Below are 22,701 nucleotides of genomic sequence, written 5' to 3' on the forward strand. Positions count from 1 at the left end.
CTGTATTTTCAGGAAGCTATGCATTAATCAGATAAGGGGAGTTCGAATAAAATTTCTTTCTGAATCTTCTGTTATTTAAATATTTTCAATTTATTCTCCCCTCCCCATACACTTCCCTCCTTGCAGGTAGCATCTTCGTATATCTCTGCTCTCCAATTTATTTCTGAATCTCCAAAGGGTGAGGGAATGGGTGTGAGACTTGTTTTTGAGATGAATTACTTCTTCTGGAATAAACAAGATAAAGGTTTCTGTGCTGTGGTCATGGATCTGATGTGCATTCTGGCCAGAATGTATGAGGATATTCAGGTGTTTATACGGAAGACCAGAACTTAGAGTATAGGAGAAAAATTAATAAATAAAGATAATAAGTAAAAATAAAAAAATCCCTTTAGATACTTGCAGATTAAGTCTTTTATTACAATTACAAGGGAAACATGAAAAATCTTTCAAGCAGGAAGTCCTTTTTTTTTTTTCAGTTCTGAGAATTGAACCCAGGGATGCTTTACCACTGAGCTACATTCCCAGCCCTTTTTAATTTTTATTTTGAGATGGGGGTCTCACTAAGTTATCCAGGCTGGCCTTCAACTTGTGATCTTCCTGCCTCAGGCTCCTACGTAGGTAGGATTACAGGCCTGTTCCACTATGCCTGACTTTAAGAGTAAGTAAATCTTAATGATCTAGTACATTTTTAATACCCTAACATCTTAGGATGAATCAAAAGTTTGGGAAGAAAAAGAGAAATTTTCTAATACCATTCCTTGATATAATCAGACACAAACATAACAATGTCAAATCACACAGAGCTCTGATTTTACCAGTATTTTATTTCTAAACATTTAATGACTCCCCAAACAGCTAAATTTTGGGAATAATAAAAAGCAGACACTTTCAAAACACTCCTTATAATGAACAGAAAAAGCCCCAAATGAGGAGCCAATTCAACTGAAATTTTGTCTCAGATCTTCCACTAACTTAATGGTCTTCAGTAAATTCCCTTAACAGCATTGTCAGCATAAAAGGGGTACAAGGGGTATGAAAATGAGATAACTGAGAAGAAAGTACTTTAAAATGCTTGAAATGTGATATAAATACACATAATGACTCAATTCCAGAGTATAGGATCTGAAACGGCTAAGTTGACTTGTCTTTTATAAAGAAGCTTATAATAGAAAAGCCTGGACTCACCATAGTTTGCCTCCATTTCTCTTGGATACTTAATAAAATGGGTTACATAGAGGGAAAGTGTAAGTAATGAGCAGAGGAGACAGAGTCCAAAACAATTTAAATGCATTACTCATTGCTATTCTTGGAGTAAATCAGAGGCCAATCACTGGCTATATAGCACCCAAGGATGGCATTTATCTGTCAAAGTGCACAGGCACCTCTGGGTCACCTTCACAAGCAACTACCACCCGCCTAGTGCTTGCCTTAGCCCGATATCTGCAGTTGGAGGTCCTGGAACTTCCTGTCTCCTTGCAGTCTGTGACCTTCACTACACCCTCATGACAGTTCATCTTGCCATTCTTGCACTGGATATTTTCGGTGTTACAGATGCTGCGAATACTCCAGATGTCTTCATGGATGAAGGTGTTGAAGCTCTTGCACCGATGTAAAGTCATCTTCCGTCTTTGCATCATCAAGTTGCAGTAGTTATCATTGCCACCTGTCTCCTGAGGGTCCACGTGTTGCCGCAGAAACCGCTGGTACATGCGATCCTGGCCATAGGAAGGCTGCACCAGCTGTAGCCCTATCAGGGTGACCAGCAAGAGCAGAAGCAATGAGTGGGTCCTCTGCAGAGCCATCTCCGCCTTAGTGGTGCCTAGAGAAAGCAAGAGGCAGGAGAAGGGACAGTGAGAACTGGGTTCTGGAGAGAGGGATTGAGAATGACACGTTGACATTTCCTTGACGCCACAGTCTCGTCTTTCCCCTTCTTTTATGTACCATCTCCCCACTCTTTTCTGCTCCCAACTTTTCCCATCCTCATTTTCCCACGAGTGAACGATTTTCCAACATGGCACTTCTCTAAATGCAAAACTCTCTTTTCCAGAAAGAAGCTGTACAGTGAACCAGAACAGGACTTGCTGGGTGGCTGCCCAAGCCTGTGTGGTCCAGGTACAAAAAGAGGAAATGCAAATCTACACAGAACTGGAATTGTCTTGTGATATAATTACCTGGTATGGGGAAGGTTTGATTTACTGGAAGCTCCAACAGTTTAGACAAACTCAGGTCAAAGAAAGTTTATGCACCAATTTGAATAGCTTACATCTAGGAATTGAGGGAGGTGGAGAAAAGGGAATAGAGTAAAATTTCAGACTAGCCTTTGCTCTCATATGACTATTCTCCAAGTGGAATAAAATCAGATCCTTTTGGAAATCATATGTGTATATACATACATACATATGATTTCATACATGTAAGTATACGTGTGTGTTTTAAATTAGGATATTAAAGACATGCTCAGAATTGCTTCTCTCCCTTGAGGTTTCAGGGATGGAGGTGTAAATCATTTGACAACTCTGACTAGACCAATACTGCCATCTGGCAGTCGCTCCTAGAATTGACTTGAACTGTGACGCTGGTCTGAGTTTATTCTACTGGTGGCAATGGGGATGTTGGGGAGGAATCAGCTCTGATTTGAAAGGAAGTGAGCAATCTGAAGCAACAAAGATAGTTTTTTGAGAGTCAAACAGATGCATCTCTACCTGTGTAGTTCAAGGTCTGGCCCCAGCTGAACTCCTTGTTTGACATATATGGATACCTGTCCCTTTTTTTTTGGCAGTGCTGGGGATGGAACCCTGGGATTTGCACAAATAGGCTTAGATGAGTGCTCTGTCACTGAGCTATATCTCCAGCCTTACTACTGTTCTTTATTTTCAGAGATCCTGCTTCTTGAGGGCAGAGCCCACCATGTGAGTGACTGCGATGGCTTATGAGGGACTACTTCATTCCACCACTACTCCATCCTTTGATTTGGTGATAGTGACCACTATCAAACATAACTATTGTTCTTTTAAATGTCACCTCCTATTTCATAGTCACCTTTTGCCTTTGTACAGAATGACACAAACCTCTATATCCTATTCCTTTGATTACAGCTGAAGATACAAGATAATTGTGTTGGAAAGAGAGGAAGTAAAGTGGTTCTGGGAAGAAGAGTGGCAGGAAGAGCTGACGCTGGATATACTCTACTTCCCAGACCAATGGAAACACGCTTCTGAAGGTTCACTTGGTACTTGGGTTCTAACTTCAGCAGAACAGAGCCTCTGTTCTGTTCCTGGAACCATGTGATTTCCTGGAAAAGAGCCATTTGTGTGTGTGTGTGTGTGTGTGTGTGTGTGTGTGAGAGAGAGAGAGAGAGAGAGAGAGAGAGAGAGAGAGAGAGAGAGGAAAAGGAAAGAGAGAGATAGAAAACATAATTAATAATTAATGTATTGGTAGTTGGTTTTAAACTTTCTTCCCAAGGTCTCATAATTGTGAGATTAATGTTGGCTCATTACTTAAAAAGAAAAAAAAACAATTTTCATCTCTTGAAAATTCTTCTTATAACTGTAAGCCCTAGAGTTTTCCCAGCTCTCTCTATAGAGGAGCTTATCAACTTTACCCTCCCACAAAGGTAAAGTATACCTCCCCATTGACTGATGGGGAACTGGTGATAAAGAAAAAGATGTTTCTACTCCATTCTATCCTCTTTGGAAGCAGTTGAGTGATTCTTACTGGTTTCAGAGACATTTTTATTTATTAAACATAGGTTGTAAAACACAAAAGATGCAGATGGCTTATTTTCTGGGCGCCTGGAAATGAATACTGCTGTCATTGTTCTGAAGTATAGAGGGGAAGCTCAAGGAAAGGAAAGCAAAACCAGCTCAGGGCCAGTGGCCAGCAGTGGCCTGCTGGTTATAGACGGAAAAAGGACTCATCAAAGTGGACGGGTAAGCCATTTTCACAGGCAATAACAATGTGTCTGAACCCTGCTGTAGCCCGGTACCGGCATGGAGGCCGAGGGGACCCTCCTGCATGCTTGCAAGTGGTGACTTGGAAAGGAGATTTGCTTATTCTTAAGTTTTCTCCGTGAGGGTTTCCATTTCTATTTCCACAGATGGCCTTGATGTTGCCCTTGTTGCCATGAATAAAGGTGTTGGTGTCTTTGCAAGGTGAGGTCAGCTCTCGTCTCTCCATCATGCTTTCACAGTATCTGTCATTCCGTCCCTTTGGTTTGGCATCATAGTGCTGGGTCAGGAAGTGTTTGTACCTGGAGTTATCCTGAGCCAGGGTCGGTGGGGTCACAACCAGACCCAGCATGAAGACCAACAATAAAGGGCCTAGGCCCAGCACCATCGCTTCCAACAGAGGTTCCTGCCAAGGGCAAAAGGAGGAGTGGTAGGGGCACATATCTTCATTCCAAATTAGGCTAAAAGGACAGGTAATTTTCTCTCTGTCAGGGCATCATGTCTCAGGCATTCTCAGTCACCTAATTACAGCTTTTCTTTAGTCTTCCTCGCTAAATTTACTACCTACGGTTAATCCATTTCTTTGGAAAGTCTATTTAATAGTTTTCCTAATACAACTTCCAACCCTTAAGCCATTCTTCCTTATCTATTAGGATCACTGAGTGTTTGCCTTTCTATCAGTCATAGTGTTACAAAATCCATTCACACTCTTAATTTATTCATTTAATACCAAACATTATATAAGTCTCTTCTGGGTGTGGGCACTGTGCAAGACCTTAGGACATTAAAGACCATGAAGATGAAGATCACTTGAGCCCAGGAGCTCCAGGCCAGCCTGGGTAAGATATAAGACCTTGGCTAAAACAGAGAAAGAAAAGACACACCAAATGCCAACCTAAATAGGAATGTGACAGCTCCAATTTGCTGAGATGAGACCACAATACTCGTGTGAGAGCTATGAAGGATGACTTTTAAGGGATCCTGAGCTCAGAAAAAGGTCTCCTGAGTACTGCTTTAGATGGGTTCCTGGACATATATTTTAATCAATCATCTCTCTATGAGGAGAGCAGTGGAGAGTGGTGTCACCTAGAGGTGAAAAGAGGCAGTTCCACTTCTCTAAGAAGTCTGTGGTTCATGGCCTAAGGCAGAATTGTTTTATACTCTAAAGAAAGAACAGGGAGGAGCATGGAAGAAGCCATGCAATGCTTGGAAGTGAGTCTGAGGTTAATTCCCACAGAGCAGAAAAGGCAATTCAAGTTTATTCTGAGGGGCTTCTCACACTGGGGGAATTTGAATTATTCTAGAGAATATTTTCTAGTTCTCTCTGCATATGTACATAAACTGTCCCACAATTGGCAAATGATGTTACCATGTGGTAAAAAACTAAACTAAACTAAACAAACAAACAAAAATTCCTAAGATCTTTTCATAAGGTCAAAAGACTTGCAATTGGCTAAAATGTTTTTCTCAACATCATTCTGAAAAGAAAAAGAGAAGAAGATCCCTGCCACCATCTGTCAAGAGCTATTAGCCTTGAACTGTAGAATTCACACACCATTGTATATGTGGGTGTGTGTGTGGGTATGTGTGTGACCCAAACGCAGCTATAGGATAAACTTCCTCCTGGAACATGACTTTAATTCAATGACAGATCATTGAAAATAGAGTTAAATGTGGATTATAACAAAATAGAAAACAGACACAAACTTCTGAGATTTTATTTCTTACAAAATTTGAAATTTTGAGAATTAAAAGGTTTTTGGCATTTGTAAAAGGTATTTTTCTGATGTTGTTATTTTGTTTTGCTTTTTGAGATGGGGTCTTGCTCTGTTGCCCAGATTGGTCCCAAATTTATGGGCTCAAGTGATCCTCCCACCTCAGCCTCCTAAGTAGCTAGGACCAGAGGTGTGTGTCATTATGCCCAGCATGCAGCAAGTAGTTTCTGACAGTAACCTTAGTTCTTGGAAGAAAAATTTAAATACCATTCAACCAAGTGTGGTGGTGCATGCCTGTAATCCCAGTAGCTCTGGAGACTGAGGCAGGAGGATTGTAAGTTCAAAATCAGCTTCAGCAATTTAGCAAGGCCCTAAGCAACTTAGTGAGACCCTGTCTCAAAATAAAAGAAAAAAGAATTGTGTATGCAGCTCAGTGGTTAAGCACACACCCCTGGGTTCAATCTCTGGTACCAAAAAAAAAAAACAAAAAACAAAAAACAAAAAAACCCCACAAAACCCAAACCATTCCAAGCCTTTAAAAAAAAGACCATAGATCTATACCATCTCATATCAAATATCTATAAATGCTGCTATTTTATTATTAGTTTTGGATAAATAAATAAAAATGGCTTTTCACTGTAAAATTTTAACTGAGTTTTAGAACTTTTATTTTTAAGTAATTTGTCTACCAATAACTCATTTAATTTATGATTGAAAGCAAGCTGTCTCTCTAATAAGCATTGATCCTCCTTGTCTGTTTCATGGTAACTGTAGACAAATTTGGTACATTGTTGAAGAATGCCAAGTTAGACACCAAGGAATATTTTAATTATTTCACAGTACGGAAATAAATTGCAGTTTAAAAAGTTTCATTTAAGCAAGAGACTACAATTTGTAAGATAATCAAGTAAAAGTGTGTTCTGGAATTTACCAAGAATGTGGCAATGATTGCAAAAGTGACAGCCACCCCTAAAATAATAACAAGTATTCACACATGGCTGGGGTACCTTGCTACCTGTGTGACAAGTTCTTCACATTTATACTGTGCTTTTCAGTCTCCTGGGTGTGTTTTCTCTTTCTGTTTTTTTTTAATCTTATCCCTTTCACTGATTTGTAATCAATTAAATATATTGCCGTATATTGGACAAATATTGACTTCAAACATCACAGGCAACTGTAAAATATCAAGTTCTCAAGATTGGAGAGGAACATAGAGGTCACATAGTCAACATCCCTCTGGTACCAGAATCCCTGAGTTCAAAAATTAGGAAGCAGAACAAGAGCAGATAGTACTCAAAAGAGTCATTAGGTGGTAGTGGTGGCTAGGGATGTTAGTAATGTCTTCCCTCAAGTAGAAAGACAGTTGGTCCTTAGAGGTGCCAATATACAGGTTATGGGTATATTAATGTTCACAGAAGAGAGTCTGAGCTGGCAGCCCTGCTGAGTTTCTGTCCAAACTTTCTATGCTTTAGATATTAAGACCATGAAGACCTTTAGCCATTCAGAAGAATGAAATTATTTGCTGGTAAATGGATGGAACTGTAGAATATTATGCTAAGTGAAATAAGCCAGTGTGCCAAAGACAGACTGTTCTCTCTAATATGTGGATGCTAACCCCAACAATGGTCGTGGGGAGGGGAAGAATAAAAGTCCATTGGATGAGACAAAGGGGAACGAAGGGAAGGGAATACGAAGTATGGTAGAATGAATTACACATAAATTTCCTTGTATTTGAACATAGGACCAAGGTAACTCTGCATCATGTACAACCACAAGAATAGAATCCTAATTAGAATGTTATACTTCATGATGTATAATATACCAAAATACATTCTATTGTCATGTACATAGAAAAAGAATGAAGAAGAAGGAGGAGGAGGAGAAAGAGGAGGAAGAAGAAAATGATAATCTGACCATAGGGTATCACAAAATAGATTTACCTGTTGTCAGGTTTTATGGGTGCTCTTTCCAAGAATGCTATGACTCATGTGATCTTGAACAAACATTAGACTATTTACTTGTCAGTGTTTCCTACTGGTGTATAATCTACAGGAGGGCAGGGCCCACATTATTTACCTTGAATCCTGTGCTTGCCTCAAATAGAGAGGCAATATTGTCTAAATAACTGATTTCATTTTCCTCTTCAGGCATAGGTTTTTTTCATTTATAAAACAAGAGTTGTGGGCTGGGGATGTGGCTCAAGTGGTAGCGCTCTCGCCTGCCATGCATGCGGCCCGGGTTCGATCCTCAGCACCACATACCAACAAAGACGTTGTGTCCGCCGAGAACTAAAAAATAAATATTAAAAAAAAAATTCTCTCTCTTTCTCTCTCTCCTCTCTCACTCTCTCTTTAAAAAAAAAAAACAAATAAGAGTTGCTAACTCTAAAGTCAGAAAGTCCATGGTTCTAGGTATAACAGAGTCTTTACCTGTATCAGTAGCATAAGTCCAATGGCAATGGAATTGTAGAGACAGATTTATGTAAGTTTGGTTGGTGGCATAAGGCACCAGCTAGCAGAGGAGGAGGAGGAGGAAGAGGAAGAAGAAAATGATAATCTGACCATAAGGGTATCAGAAACTGGAAATAGGGTGATCTGTAGTCCTGTCTTACTGAGATGCATCATCTCTTAAAGTTAGGTGTGTAAGACAAGTCCACATATCATCTTTAGTTAAGGCATTAGACTGATACTATAGGAGGGCTTTACCTCCTAAAACACAGGTTACTCTTTGGAGTTTGAAAGCCCTCAGGTCTTAATATGGCAAGGGGGAGGGGTAACGTTTCCAATTTGCAGAATTCGTAAACTCATTTTGTAATTCGGACTGTTCAGTTTTATTGTAATCTTGACTCCCTAAAACACATAGAAACCAAACCCCAATCAGCACACACCACAACCAGTGATATTTACAATCTGCCTCCTCACATATTCAACCTCCTCATTTACATATTCAACCCCAAATTTCCCAAGACCAGGCAAAATGGAATTGAGAGAAAACAAGTAAGAGCCAGATTATTTGTGAGGTAGAAATGAATCCGCCTAGGCCAAGGATCTGAATGTATTTTGGTGTATTATACATACAGAGCTTTACTCAGATACGCATCTATACCCAAACATGAAACTGTCAGTTGACTTTTTATCAGTGGAATATGACCCAATGTTCTTCAGACCCCTTTATCTTTTATCTCAAACTAATCCCTAAGTCTTCATAACAATTAATATCCCCATCCTTTTCTCAAAGGTAATGTTTTGTACCCAAGGGATGTACCAACCTTTAGGTACTAGCGAGTTAACATGACAGTTTATGATGAGTAATTATGGTTATCATTTTCATAAATGTAGTCTGGCCCTTTTATACATTCTAGGGCAATATCTTCCTGAGGGAAACAATAACACTAAATGCATATTCCTCCCATTATCTCTCTTGTTTCTTCCCTTCAATTGGCCAGTGTACCTTCTTTTGATCCCAAACAAAGTGTTCCACTTTGTTTTTAAAGAGCTTCCAAACTTTTCTAAGTAAAGAAATCTGTTCGGGATGTTAGAAGGAAACAGTGCTGAAAGCATACTTTCTGTATCTCTCCTTAAACCACATATAATGCTTATAATGGGGGCAGGAGCATAAGTATTTCAGATGCCCTTTAGCAAATGGCTTTCCAGATCTCTGGGGATTTTATTACAATTTAGGAATGGCCTTAAACCTCCACTTGTTCCCAATCCCACTAATTTCCTATTATACACATACAGGTTATCCCAAAAGAAAACTGTTTACATTTTAAATTTGAGAGTCTTATTTTTTTTTCTTTTTATCTCATCAACTTGGTCCCAGAGATCTTAAAAAGGGATAAAGAATTTCATTGAAATGGATGAATGACTAGAAATAGTATATAGATATAAAGAAATATAACAATAGATTACCCAGGAGGAAGAGTCTTACAAAAATCTGGCAGTTTCCCTCCAACTAGAGATGGATCTGGCTGTTCTTCCTGGAGATGAGTTCCAGCTGTGTGAACGTAGAGGTCCCTCCTGGTTCTGATTATATAGTGTTCACATGAAGGGGTGGGAGAACTGACCTAAGGTCCCAAATCCTGGCAGAGACAAGCAAACCAAGGACCCTGCTCTTAGACAAACGAGGAGAGTCATTCACCTTTTCCCTGGGCATGACTGGATCAAATATTAACCCACCTGAATGGACTGGAAATCTGTCCTGGGGGAAAAGTTTGATAAACATGCTCTTTCATCCCAAAGCTGCCTCTTTCTGATGTCCATGGTTCTTATTCTCGCCCACAACAGAACTGAGGTTTCATTGTTCACACACAGTTATCTGAATCTTTAAGACATTATCTTTGACCTGATGAGCCAACTCCAAGAACTGCCTTGGAAGAAGTCTATAGAGTAAGTTATGGTCTTCCTGTGGTTGCTTTTCTACTGTACTTTCTGTGTATCTATTGAATTTGGTTTCATGAAAGGATGCTAAGAAGGTTATACCAGAAATTTCATGGAACCAGAAAAACACTTTTAGTGAAGGTTATGTGACAGCTATTAATACCCTGCCTCCTACCTCAGCCTCCCAGATGCTACCCCCAGAAATAACCTTGCTGTGTTTCTTAGGCTTCTCTTTCCTTTTAAATTTTTTTTTGTAATTTTTTCTAATTGGTTATATATGACAGCAGAATACATTTATGCACTTGATATATCACACATAAATGGTAAAGGCTTCGCCTTCCTTTTATCTTTACCTGAGCACAAGAGACTAACTCTGAGCACTCCATTTTCTGTTCCTTGACAAAAACAGTTGCAAAATTGATTATCTCCACCACGGATGCAACTTCGCTCTTTCAGACACTCACAAAGTAGCATCACTACTTATATAGGAACATGGGCCTCAGTCACCATTATCACTTTCTACATCCCATAGTTTCAAATATTAAGCAAAAGTGGGATGCCCCAAATTTCCAGACTCCCAGTACTCACCTAAATTTGTGCAGCATCTAGAACACTGTCATCCTGTTTTAAATCCTCAACACTCTGTTGTCATCCCCACACCAGGTGTTCAATCTGCCCATGTTTGAGAAAGTGACAACTCAAGACAGGCTGGCTGCCAGTAAAGCAACTGCACTTGAAATCATTACAGTAATTATAATAATCAGTGTTACCCTTTATTCTGTGAAGCTCTCATATGCATGGCTACATTTAACCCTCTGGGCTGTGTGAGGTAGGTATTACATAAGTCTCTTTTGCTTATTAGAAACTCCAAGATCAAACAGCAGATGAATGGTGGAGTCAGACTTCAAGCCCTTAAACTGCAGAGAGAAAATCTACTTGTTTTTCCAGACTCAGCTCAGCAATGCCTCCTCTGAGTTCCAGCTAGTTCTTCTCAATCCCCATCCAATCCTCTGAAGAGCTGCCCACTTCTTTCTTTGTGGAGTCATGGCATCCAGTACATACCTGCAACCAGGCAAGCATTTAGCAGAGATCCCAAGATGACAGCACTGAGTTAACCTCAGATATGTGCTGGTCTGTCTGAAAAGCAAGTGAGTCAGCCTGAAGGAAATCTGTTTGTGTAAGGACCTGTAATGCCTCAAGAAAGGATTCATCCTAACAGAAGAACATGATGAGGGGTAGAAGAAAGATACACAGGCCACACAGCAGTGTGGGGAGTATGGTGTGTGTCATTTACATTCCCTTCTGACTCAGTTTCCTGAGTCCTAGGGAGAAGACCCTGCAATAAAAAATTGAATAAAGGAGTGGGGAGGGTTGTTGTTTAGTAGTAGAGTGCTCACTTAGTATATGTGAGGCCCTGGGTACAACCTCCATACCACACACATACAACTTAAATAAAAATAAGTTTTGTTTCATAAAATCTATCTTTCTCTCTTTGGTACTGGGAATTGAACCACACCTAGCTATTTCATGAAATCTCTCTAAAACTCAGAGAGTCAATAGCAAAGCAGTGTAATTAAGTCCACAATCCCAGTGATTCAGGAAGCTCAGGCAAGAAGATCACAAGTTGAGGCCAGCCTCAGCAATTTAGCAGGACCATAAGCAACTTAACAAGGCTCATTCTCAAAATAAACATAAAAAGGGCTGGGGATGTAGTTCAGTGGCAAAGCACCCCTTGATTCAATCCCCACTCTCAAAAAATAAAAAAAAAGGAAGAAATTCACTGTGATTGTTGTATTCTTACCTTGTAATCTTGTATCTAGGGGGAAACATAATATTCACTTCAATAGATTGTCAATTTATACATTTTGTTCCATCTTTCTATGTAGATAATCATATATAGATAACTAAAGCTGTACTTCTTCTCTTTTAGGGATTCACTACAGGAGTGGAGTAGGGGGGCAGGAGCAAGGGCAAACTACCTTCCCCCACATGGGAATCATGTTGGAACACTTTTGAGGCAAGTCTGGACACAAGAACTGGAGCATCGGTTCATACCATTTGCTCTACCAGAAAGGAAGAGGACACTGTGTATTGTCACCTTTAGTCACTCTCAGAAGCACAGGTCACTTTGTATGGCAGGAATAGACCTCTCAGAGGGAGCTGAAACAGGACAGGTAAAAACTCAGCCTTACTGTGTAGGTTAAAAGCTAATTTGCAGGCTGGGAACTTCAGAAAAAAAAAGGTGCACTGATTTGGAGGACTTATAATTGGATGGGATCAACCTGGTTTTACTTCAGGATAGGGTAACCAGGAAAATAGTCTGCTAACCATCACTCCTTTCTCTTGAAGGCTTACAAATGAGAGTGGCATGGTAGCAGTCACTAACTTAGGAAGTCCTGATTTCCAGACAGAGAACGAAGGCTTTCAAGGGTCTCAGGAAGGCTCTGCTTCTAGCTTATTGCTCATTCCTGAAATCCCACTGAGTACCCTTCATTTCTGAGGTATTGGTCCTGGCTCCAATGAAAAAAAAAATCCCTAGGAGGGTAAAGTCATTACATATCTGACAGTAATTTATACAACCTTAGGAATGTGCTTCAGATCCTCTGTTAAGAACAGTTTCTGGTAACTGGGGAAGCTTGATGATTTAAGGCAGAAGAAAAGTAGGTGGCAAGGCTCAGTCTCAAAATAAAACATAAAAAGGGCTGGGGGATATAGTTCAGTGGCAAAGTACCCCTTGTATGGAAAAGGACCAGTTTTTCAGTTTTGTTGGAACACAGACCTGCCTGAGCTTCACTGTTGTCCTTGTCCCAGCATCTCCAGTCAAACCCTGAGCTAAAAGGAAAAGAGGTTGGGGGTAATGAGAAGAGGACTGAAGCAAACTGCCACATACTGCTTGCCCATAGGACCTGATGCCTCAGAGGTCCTGGAGTCCTTGGAAAGGGAGGGGCTGGCATGCCTCTGATGTACCATCAATCACCAAAAGCCAAAGTTTGTTCTGCCAAGTGCCAAAGTTTAAAGTATTTCAGGAGCAAAGGGAAATAACAGCACATAGGAGCCCACAAGATGGGGCTTCAACTGGCATCCAACAGAGTGCCCAAATGCTTGGTTCCTTTTGTGGGCAAACACCATTTGCAAATGGTACCTATTTTAAATTAATCACACATTACCATTTAAAAGTACACTGGAGAGCTAAGGTCTAAAAAGTTATGGACCACTTGTTTGTTAGGGAGGAGAGATGCCAGACTGATTGCAACACCTCGATTGCTTCAGCATTCATCAGTAGAAGCAGGAGCCAACTCCCACAGCTGGAAACGACTTGATTAATATGTCCCTTCTCTGATAAATAGCCTAAGAACTAAGATAAAGTGCTCTACCCTAACCCACAATTTGCACACACACCCATGGATACACACACACACACACACACACACACACACACACACACACCCATACATGCCTCTGGCCTTGAAACACCAATTCAAGCACCATCTCATCAGAACAGAGCTGCCTCTACTTTTAGTCACGAGGTAGTGGGAAGGAGTAGCCTCAGGCCTCTGAATACAGTCAGAGCCCTTCTCTGCCTGACAACCCTGGAGGATTCACAACCTGCTCACATAGTTGATAATGCAAAAAGCCATTTCTTTACTTTTCAACTAGGCAGAAGGAGGTTATGTTGAAAGAGAAAATAGGGTTGTTAAAACAAACACATCAGCCAGGCATGGTGGTGCACACCTGTAATCGTAGTGACTCTGGAGCCCAAGGCAGGAGGATGGCAAATTCAAAGCCAGTCTCAGAAACTTAGCAAGGCCTAAGTAACTTAGCAAAACTCTGTCTCAAAATAAAAAAATAAAAAGGGATGAGGATTGGTTCAGTGGTAAAGTACCCTGGTACAAAAAAGAAAGTTTTGCTATTTCATTAAAATACATCTAGTACTTACTCATGTGTGTTTCAAAATACAAGAAATTATAGTCTATGATTAACAAACATTATATCTTTGTCGGTAATTTTAATACATGCAAAGCATTGCTGATTTAAAAAAAATACTCATAAAAAAAGAATGTTCTGTGGGGTATGGTGGTACATGCCTGTAATCCTAGTATCTCAGGAGGCTAAGGCAGGAAGATCACAGTTTTGCCTGGGCAATTTAGCAAGACACTCAGCAACTTAACTACTTGGGGATGTAGCTCAGTGGTAAAGGGTCCCTGGGTTCACATCCCAGAACCACATAAATATATAAAATTTATATATAATAAATATATAAAATAAGTAAATTTAAAAATGAAAAATGTTCTGACAACTTGAACTTAAAAGTCATTCCCTTTTTCTGGATTTTTTTCCTATGTCTCTCTCCCCAGCCAGTTGTGTCCTCACATGTAGACACAAGAAGCATGAAATTTTCCTTCCAAAGATTCTAGTGTTTATGTACTTTCCTCCTTTATACAGAGTATACATGTGTGATTCTGTCCTTAGGAGTAATTACAAAATTAGGTGATGGAAGGAATGAATTACATGTACTCTAAATTCTGTTATAACAGTAACATTTATAGCAATCAACACAACACTTATTCAGTAACAGAGGTAATAGTTAAAGGAGGAAACACATGAAGAAGAAGGGTCATGGCTCCAGGAAACAGGGACACTGTTGACTGAAGGTGAATGGGAACAAAGTCCTGAGGACATATCTATATCTCAAAAGACAAAAATTAAACATTCACTTTTCAACAAACTTTGGGCTTTGTGCCTGCCTATTCCCTCTTTCCCAGGCATTCTTCTGAAAACAACTGTTTACAGAGACTTTTCTTGGCTCAAATACAGATTAAATTAAAAAATACTAAAACAGGTTTCACCCATGTGCACTGGTCCTCTTATTAATCCACCTACTTTAATTTGAGTCACAGGCAAATGCTTCCAATGATAACTCAAGAAACCTCTTACGCTTATCTGCTTATAACCTGCCATTTGCTTTCTAACTAGAGCCAAGGCCATTCCTCTTTTCCTTGAATAATTTCCCCGTAATTCATCTCCATTTTACTCAAGTACCTTCTTTTATCTAAGAGTTATATTACTAATGCATCACTACCCCACACAGTGGGGGAATAAGAGAGGGAGGGACCCTGAGGAACTAAAGAGGATTTGTTTCTCATTGGTTTCTTCCTCTCTAGTAAGATGCATTTTACTGATGATGAAACTGAGAATCAGATGGAGATATTAATTGCCCAAGAACTTATGATGCTCCTGGGAATAGAAGCTCTCCAATGTACCACATAGCTTTTAGATGCCATTTGAGTAATTTCTGAAAAATCAAAATCAAAGTTTTTGTTTTGTTTTGGTACCAGGGATTGAACCCATGAGGGTTTACATCCCCAGCCTGGGTTTTTTTTTTTTTTTTTTTTTGTTGTTGTTGTTGTTGTTTGTTTGTTTTTAAGTTGCTGAGGTTGTCTTTGAACTTGTGATCCTTGTGCCTCATCCTCTTGAGTCCCTGGGATTACATGTTTGCCCACCAGGCCCAGCTAATCAAAGTTAATTTTAAAGCTGATATACTGAATGAGTCTTTTAAAGGAAGCCTATATTGAATATTTCCATATGTTCCAAAAATATTTATTCCCCATATTATCTGCAAAAGAATTGCTGGAATTAAAGTCGCTGTGAAAAAATTACCCTTCAGCATTAACGACCCAGCTGGATGGTTAAGCAGATTTTTGAATACTGGAGACTGCTTCTGAAAAGTTGGCTGTGGGCTTGGCTCCTTGGAAATTTCCCAGCTCTGGGAATGTCACTGAAATGCTTTTCACTGCCCTTTCTAAAAGAAAGATGTTCTGAGTTACCAATGTTAAGTTCCCATTTGATGTGTTGTCTCAGAGAAGGAGAACTAGAAACCAGTAAGAAAGCTTAGAGAAGAGGCAGTTGGCAAAGGTTTCCAAGAGTTTCATAACACTGGCTAAGGGTGTGGTAAGGGTGGGAGACAGAAAACAGAAAACGGAAACACCCGTCTCCAAAAGTTAGTATGTGGGCAAAAAAAATGGACAAGGCCTGCTTCACAAATCTGATGATCACCCTGGGCACCTGGCAAAGTTTTGCTCGTTTTGATCAACCGTAGACTTCCCCCCAGGCCTCTCCTCAGTTTGCAAAATCTGTGGTCCCTTCTGAGCCCGGATTCGGGACAATGGGGCATTCGCGCTGGCATCTCTGCCTAGCTGAGTAAAGTAAAAATCGGGGAGGGAACAAAATATTGCTTACTCCTGCAAAAAAAAAAAAAAAAAGACCTTTAGTTTCCTTCCCCGCTCCTCAATTCCTCAGTCCTGGTCCTCCAACGCCTCTCTGATGAGTCCCACACGGCCTCGGCCAAGAAGGGATTCCCACGGCCAAATCGCTCCTGGCAACGCTACCAAGAAGCGGGAAGAGGAGCAGGGGTGCGAACCCAACCTCGGCCTCGCAACTAGGCGGCAGAAACGTCAGAAGAGTGGAAAGAAGACTTTGTTTCTCACCCGCTCCTTCCTCCCCAGTAAGCTGATGGAGAGCTGGCAGAAAACGTACCGAGGTGCTTTTAAATCTCGATGGAGATCTGCGGTGTGAGCGCGCGCCTGCGGGTGCGCACCGACCGGGATGGGGTGCAGAGAGGAGGGTCCGCGTTCTGGTTTCGACGTGGCTTGGGACCCGGCGGGATTTCGCCGAGGAGGCGCCTCCCGCCTGTATCCGCCTTCAGACGCCACAACCTCCGCCCCTGGGCAACTAGCCAATCCCCGCCGGACAGAATGCGAGCCCCTCCGCTGGGTAGAACCTGATGGGCAGCCGCAGGGAGGACACAGCCTCAGGGAAGATCAGACCCGAGCAGAACTTCCTCCCAAGAACGAGGGCGCCCTGAAGGCATCCCAGAGAACCCAGGGGATTTTGTTCAGTCACCAGTCACTAGCCGCATTTGCCACGTTCATTCAGGGCTGTCCTCTTTAACAGGGTAACTCAAGTGTGATTAGTTTATACTGAATTTAGCTTTTTTCCAGCGGTTGTCAAAAGGTGTAAAGACAAGAAAAAAAAAAAACCGCCAGCTGGGCTCGTCCGGGATTTGAACCCGGGACCTCTCGCACCCAAAGCGAGAATCATACCCCTAGACCAACGAGCCGCGGTGCTGTCGGTTTTCCCAGCCTCCTTTTGAACTACACTTTTGTGCCAGCAATTGGCCGCCAGGGTGCTCTTGCGTTCTGAGTTTTAGTTTTCTTTCTTTTGGTAACATTTTCTTTCCATCTTGCTTAGTTCTTTCTCCCGTCTTTACCAACTTCCACATTTGACACTAGACCCGTCCCCGCTTATTCTCCTTCCCTCCCACGTCCTGTAAACCTCCGGACCCAGGAGATCACGGAGATCAGAGAGGCAGCTTTTCAGAATTCAGGCCACACGCTTGAGTTCCACTGAGTCAGGTCCGGGAGGGTCTAACTTCATGCTCGCGCCTGAAGCGAACCAGCTTGGAGCTTCAGGACCGGAGCGGACCTCGATCGCAGGACAGTAGAGTCCTGAGCCCAGGACAGGCGCACCGGGAGTTTTGGACTGGCCTGCTTCTACCCTCGCGTTGGCATAAGATCCTAGAAACAGGACTGGGAGACATCAAAATACCGGGAGCTAGAGTAGGCTGCGGGTGAACAAGTAGGTTGGAAGTGAATCACTTTGTGGCGTTTCCTGATATTGTAGAGCCCCAACAGTCTCCCCGAATATGCACCACGTCCTCCACCTCCCCACCTTTGCTTCAGTTGTTTGATCTTTCTGGAATTCATGCTCCCACTTTCATCCCAACTCATGTCAGATTCTATTTCTCTTTTTCTGTCCTGCTTCAGATGAAAATGTTTTGGTAGAACTATATAAATAAATAATACTTAAGTATCTTAAAACTTCCTTTTCCTCAAAGGACGTGTGTGTGTGTGTGTGTGTGTAGAGTAGGGCAATCACACGGGCGGAAAGTCACAGGAGTTCTTCTGGAAATCAGAATTCTGCAGGAAGCGGGGTACATACACAAACATGCATATCAACAATGTTCTTCTGTACCATCCAGTAGTCTTTCAGTTTTGGACTTCAGGCAAACCAGGATGCACAGAAGTCAAAAGTAGGCCGGCATGGAGGCCTACTTTTACTTGCCTTCAGGTAGACTCACACATTTCTGTACCTCAGAATTGGAGCAAAGGGGCTCAATTTCATTAGTGTGACAAACAGATGTGTACTATTCTCCTAAGCCCATTAGGTCTCCTCATAGGTTGGAAGACTTCAGATCCGAATACGGGTATTAATCTAATATCTAGTAGTGTGAATCCAAAAACAGCGCTTTTCCTTCGAGCCGGAATCGAACCAGCGACCTAAGGATGACTACACCGGGACACACTACAGTCCTCCGCTCTACCAGCTGAGCTATCGAAGGTAGCACAAACGCGCCTCTCAAGAACTCCCTGTTCAAGGCATAAACAACCAGAAGCGGGCGCAAGACTATTTTAGAGCATGACCACAGCGAAAGCACGGTTTATGAGAAAGTCATGCGTCTGTGGTTATAGGGACAGCTCTTTTGGAGCTGAATTCTCCTGCTTCACTAAAGGGGCTTGCTGTCCTCCAGGACATGTGCCTTTGTGTGTGGCGAATAGGACCGGCATTCCGTCATCGAAGATCTGAGGACCTAGACATTCCCAGCCCGCCCAGCCGCCAGTCCGACCCGCCTTCCCCGTGCCTCACTTCCGGCGCTTGCAGGGTGCGGCGCGTCGGCTCTGGCGGGCGGTCTCTCCCTGCAGCCGCCACGTCCTCACGCTTGGGGGTGGGACAGCGTGCGGAAAAGAATAGAGAAGCGTAAATCTAGTGTTTCTATGATGATTCGCGTCTGAAGAAAATACATTAAGTTTTTCAAATAGGAAACCACAATTTATTTTTGTCATTATCAAGTTTAGAGACCTAAGTCTCGCACCCAAATTTACCGGCACTTAGTTGTCCCCGATGAGACAGCGAAGGGTCCAAGATCCAGTGATCCTGAACCCTGGCCGGATGGCTCACGCCTTCTGGACGACTGACCTAAACGGCTGTCGCCGGTTTTCTCCCTTTAGGGAAAGATCTTGTTCTCCACTAGAAATCTGCCCAGTGTTTGAGGGCCCCTCTTCTTCCTTGCTCCAGCGCGGGGTACCAGTCGAAGGGTCCACAATGCTGGGGTGTCCGCGGAGGCTGACCGCGCGTCCCGCAGCTTGTAATGGACTCCGCCACACTCCAGTCAGCAGAGCAGGACATGCGCATTCATACATGAACCTAAAAGGAAGAGATTTCCGCTCAGTTGGTGTTCATTCGGGAGCACCAGCAAGTTGGAATTAGCCCATTTTCTTCGTAATGTGGAAGGGAAATTAATGAAGAAAAAAAAAAAGAAACAAGCCCATGAGGCCCCAGCGAGATTTGAACTCGCGACCCCTGGTTTACAAGACCAGTGCTCTAACCCCTGAGCTATAGGGCCTCGCGAGGGCAGACGTTCCATGTTTCTCAGAAAAGGAACGTGTTGCTGAGCTTCCACTAGACCACGTGAGAATAGAACGCAAAACTTGGATTTCTTTTCACTGCGGGTTCTGGGATTACTGGAAATGGCGCAGTACGGAAGCCAGTGACAGAAACCACCACTATCTTAAGATTGGAGATATGTGCCCAAACTGACACAATAAAAGACATGCACGCACACACACGCACACCTTCAGTTTGTAAAATTAAGAAGGGAAACCCAGCAAAGAGAAATCTGCCACGGTCTCTCCTGAAACTGCAACTTGCACCCTTAGTTTTTTCCTGGACTCAGGATTTACAGGAACCTGCAACAGTCTCTCTACCAAATGCCTTAAAAGTATGAAACTGTTTCACAGCTCCAAGTCAGCGCCAGAGCAAGCAGTCACTAACTCGCTATTTAATTCATCCTTTAAGACAACAAACACTGAATTCCAATACTGTGTTAGGTCTACACTAGGAACTAGAGATGCAGAGATGACTTTTATCCTGAAGTCACTGTCATAATTTTGTGGAATAGAAAAACTATAATTTTCAAGAAACACAGCTGTTTTCCAAGGTGCACAAACTTGCAAAGTGAGCCATCCTTCCTGAGGGATGTTTAGCTGCTGGCTGCATTCTGAGGAGAGGTTGAGATTTACACAAGTTAGGGGCCGGGCAATCCACTATAGAAGAAAATTAGGAGCACAGTCGGAGATAAAGACTGAGGTATTTTAAGGGTCTATGATAGACCACTCTCTGGAGCAGATGCACACTCCCACCCTCTTGAAGTGAGAGTAGGTGAGAAGACAGTTTAATAGAATGAAGTTAGACCCTTTTCAAGAATAGAAGATGGAAACTCTCCAAGCATGGATTGTAGAATAAATTGAAGGGAGGAGAAACCAGAGTCGGCAACACCAAAGGATCAAACCTAAAGAGGCCAAAAGCTAATAGTTATGAGATGGAAAGGAAGGAAAGAATGAGAGATACAGGGAAGGAAGATTCTGCTGAACTTAAATACAAATTACAACAGAGGAAAGAGAGAGGACTTTCAGTTTTACCTTGGAGAAGCAAGATGATCTTTGCAGGGAGAAAAGAAAGCCTACTCCTTCAGGGTATGTGGATAGGACAGAAGGGAAGAGGAAGTGCTAGGATTTAGGTAGACTGAATTTGAGGTGAGGATGGAACAATTTGTGGGAATTGTACAACAGAATACTCTTGAGTCTAGAATTTAATAGTCAAGGTTAGATCAAATCATACAAATTATCCATTGAGTTAGGGCCTCCAAGAGCTATGAGTTCTTTTTTTAAATTTAATTTAATTAATTTATTTTTGTTGTTGTAGATGGACACTTTATCTTTTTTTTTTTTTTTTTTTATGTGGTGTTGAGGATTGAACCCAGTGCCTCACACCGTCGAGGAAGGCACACTACCACTGAGCTCCAGCCCCAGCCCCAAGCAATGAGTTCTTAAAGGAAGAAAATAAAAGGAGAAAACAGCAGAGGTCTGAACATGAGCCTTTTGAGCAGCCCTGTTGTAGGTATTTGTCATATTAGTGTTGTCCAACATCGTTTACACATTCTTTTTACACTTGGTAATTTCACATATTATAAGTAAGTGTTTGGGAGAAAATTTGCTTTCCCACTTTGCAGCTGGAAGTGAGCATGTTATCGAGGTTCAACCAGTCAGATAAAGTCAGGGAAGATTTCAGTTTAGAAGTAGAAAACAGAGGTTAATAATCCCATAGGGAAAACCTACGATTTTCCAAATATGGAATAGGTTTATGTTTTAGGGGTCTGAATTTTCTTAAATCTGTAGACTGTTGTTTTTCTTTACTTACGGAAAATTCTCAGCTGTTGTATTAGTTTGGTAGAGGTATCATAACAAAATATCATAGACTGGATGGCCGAAACAGTTGAAATTTATTTTCCTCATGATTCTGGAGGTCAAAAATCAAAGATCAAGATGTTGGTGTATTTTATTTCTTCTTATAAGGATACAATCAGATTGAATTAAGGTTCATTCTAATGGTCTCATTTTAACTTAATCATCTCTTTAAAGGTAATTTAAGGCCTATTAGAGGCCTCAACTCTTTTTAATTCTTATTTCTGAATTCAGCTACATTATGAGGTACTGGCAATTAAGACTTCATATGATTTTGGAGTGTGGAGACATATTTTAACACATTATAACCATTTTCTTTTTCATATATTGTGTTCTATATTCTTCTCTCTTTTTGAAATTGAAGTTAAATCTATTTTAGAGCTTCGCTTCTGTCTTCCATTTCTTTTAACCTCTCTCCATATATTTTTGTCTCTCTATAATGCATTCTGGATAACACATTTTTACCTATACTACTGCTCATTCACTCTCCTTACAGTTATGTTTAATCAACTGTTAAATATGCCTGCCGCTCCAGGCAGAGTGGAACATTCCTGTAATCCCAGTGGCTCAGAAGGCTGAAGCAGGAGGACAGGAAGTTCAAAGCCAGCCTCAGCAATATAATGAGGCCCTAAGTAACTCAGTGAGATCCTGTATCTAAATAAACTATTAAAAAAGGGTTGGGCATGTGGCTCAGGGTTCAATCCCTAATACAAAAAAAGAAATTAAAAAATAAAAAATAAAAAAAGTATGCCTATTATATCACTTATTTTGGTTTAAATTGTAATTTCCAATTCTAGAAATTCTAGTTGATTCTTCTTCAAAATTGCTGGACCAAATTTTGTGTTTTCTGTTCCTTATGGATATTTTTCAGCTTGTTTTAAAAAAATCATTAGAGTGTTTTGATATCTATAACTGATCATCCTAATTTAATTTTATGCTATTGTTTTTGTTGATTCTCACTCATGTTCTTTTTTTCCTTGTGTGATTGTCATCTTTCAATGTATACTGCTCAATGTCTTCGCAAAATTACATGCAGTGATTTTTTTTTTTTATACTGAGGATTGAACCCAGGGTGTCTTGCCAAATTGCTGAGGCTGACTTTAAATTTGTAATCCTCCTGCTTCAGGTTTCCAAACTGCTGGAATTACAGGCCTGCTCCATGAAGTCCAGCTGTCTTCCTTTAAAATGAAACAAATCAAACATTCCTTTTGTTTCTCACAGGCACCTAAAATGCTATCAACCTAAACAAAGTTCTTGGTTAGGCATTGATGAGGGGGGCCACCATATGTTAATACAAGCTGCA

General features: G+C 41.3%; 2 protein-coding genes and 3 non-coding genes across 9 annotated transcripts; all 5 read right to left on the reverse strand.

Moving 5' to 3' along the window:
- Positions 1-804: 804 nt before the first annotated feature.
- LOC101957018 (ribonuclease 4) lies at positions 805-16,758 on the reverse strand. 5 transcript variants are annotated; one of them, XM_078050425.1, is made up of 2 exons: positions 16,576-16,758; positions 805-1,819 (listed from the first exon to the last, which is right to left on the reverse strand). In XM_078050425.1, the coding sequence occupies exon 2, from the start codon at positions 1,800-1,802 to the stop codon at positions 1,359-1,361; it is 444 nt and encodes a 147-aa protein (XP_077906551.1). In that variant the 5' UTR covers positions 1,803-1,819; positions 16,576-16,758; the 3' UTR covers positions 805-1,358. The 5 variants fall into 5 exon arrangements, with proteins under 5 accessions (XP_077906551.1, XP_077906550.1, XP_040131028.1 ...); XM_078050424.1 differs by having other exon boundaries at positions 16,527-16,758; XM_040275094.2 differs by lacking the exon at positions 16,576-16,758 and adding an exon at positions 9,593-9,722.
- Ang (angiogenin) lies at positions 3,718-7,969 on the reverse strand. Its single transcript, XM_078050423.1, has 2 exons — positions 7,739-7,969; positions 3,718-4,353 (listed from the first exon to the last, which is right to left on the reverse strand). Exons 1-2 carry the CDS (start codon positions 7,811-7,813, stop codon positions 3,895-3,897), a joined length of 534 nt encoding a protein of 177 aa, XP_077906549.1. The 5' UTR covers positions 7,814-7,969; the 3' UTR covers positions 3,718-3,894.
- Positions 16,759-17,086: 328 nt separating the features above from the next.
- Trnap-ugg (transfer RNA proline (anticodon UGG)) lies at positions 17,087-17,158 on the reverse strand. Its single transcript has one exon. It is a non-coding gene; the product is annotated as a tRNA-Pro (tRNA).
- Positions 17,159-18,349: 1,191 nt separating this feature from the next.
- On the reverse strand, positions 18,350-18,439 carry Trnay-gua (transfer RNA tyrosine (anticodon GUA)). Its single transcript is given in 2 exon segments — positions 18,350-18,385; positions 18,403-18,439. It is a non-coding gene; the product is annotated as a tRNA-Tyr (tRNA).
- A 989-nt stretch (positions 18,440-19,428) lies between these two features.
- On the reverse strand, positions 19,429-19,501 carry Trnat-ugu (transfer RNA threonine (anticodon UGU)). The gene has a single exon. It is a non-coding gene; the product is annotated as a tRNA-Thr (tRNA).
- Positions 19,502-22,701: the final 3,200 nt, after the last annotated feature.

This window comes from Ictidomys tridecemlineatus, chromosome 5 (assembly GCF_052094955.1).
Source record: "Ictidomys tridecemlineatus isolate mIctTri1 chromosome 5, mIctTri1.hap1, whole genome shotgun sequence".
In the NCBI taxonomy this organism is placed as follows: domain Eukaryota; kingdom Metazoa; phylum Chordata; class Mammalia; order Rodentia; family Sciuridae; genus Ictidomys; species Ictidomys tridecemlineatus.

What these genes read in the sequence shown, in the direction of transcription:
- LOC101957018 (XM_078050425.1), bottom strand. Translation starts at nt 1,802, where the DNA reads ATGGCTCTGCAGAGGACCCACTCATTGCTTCTGCTCTTGCTGGTCACC.
- Ang (XM_078050423.1), bottom strand. Translation starts at nt 7,813, where the DNA reads ATGCCTGAAGAGGAAAATGAAATCAGTTATTTAGACAATATTGCCTCT. An exon ending in AGGCAAGCACAGGATTCAAG is followed by an intron (nt 4,354 to 7,738) that starts GTAAATAATGTG and finishes TGCCCTTGGCAG; the next exon opens with GAACCTCTGTTGGAAGCGAT.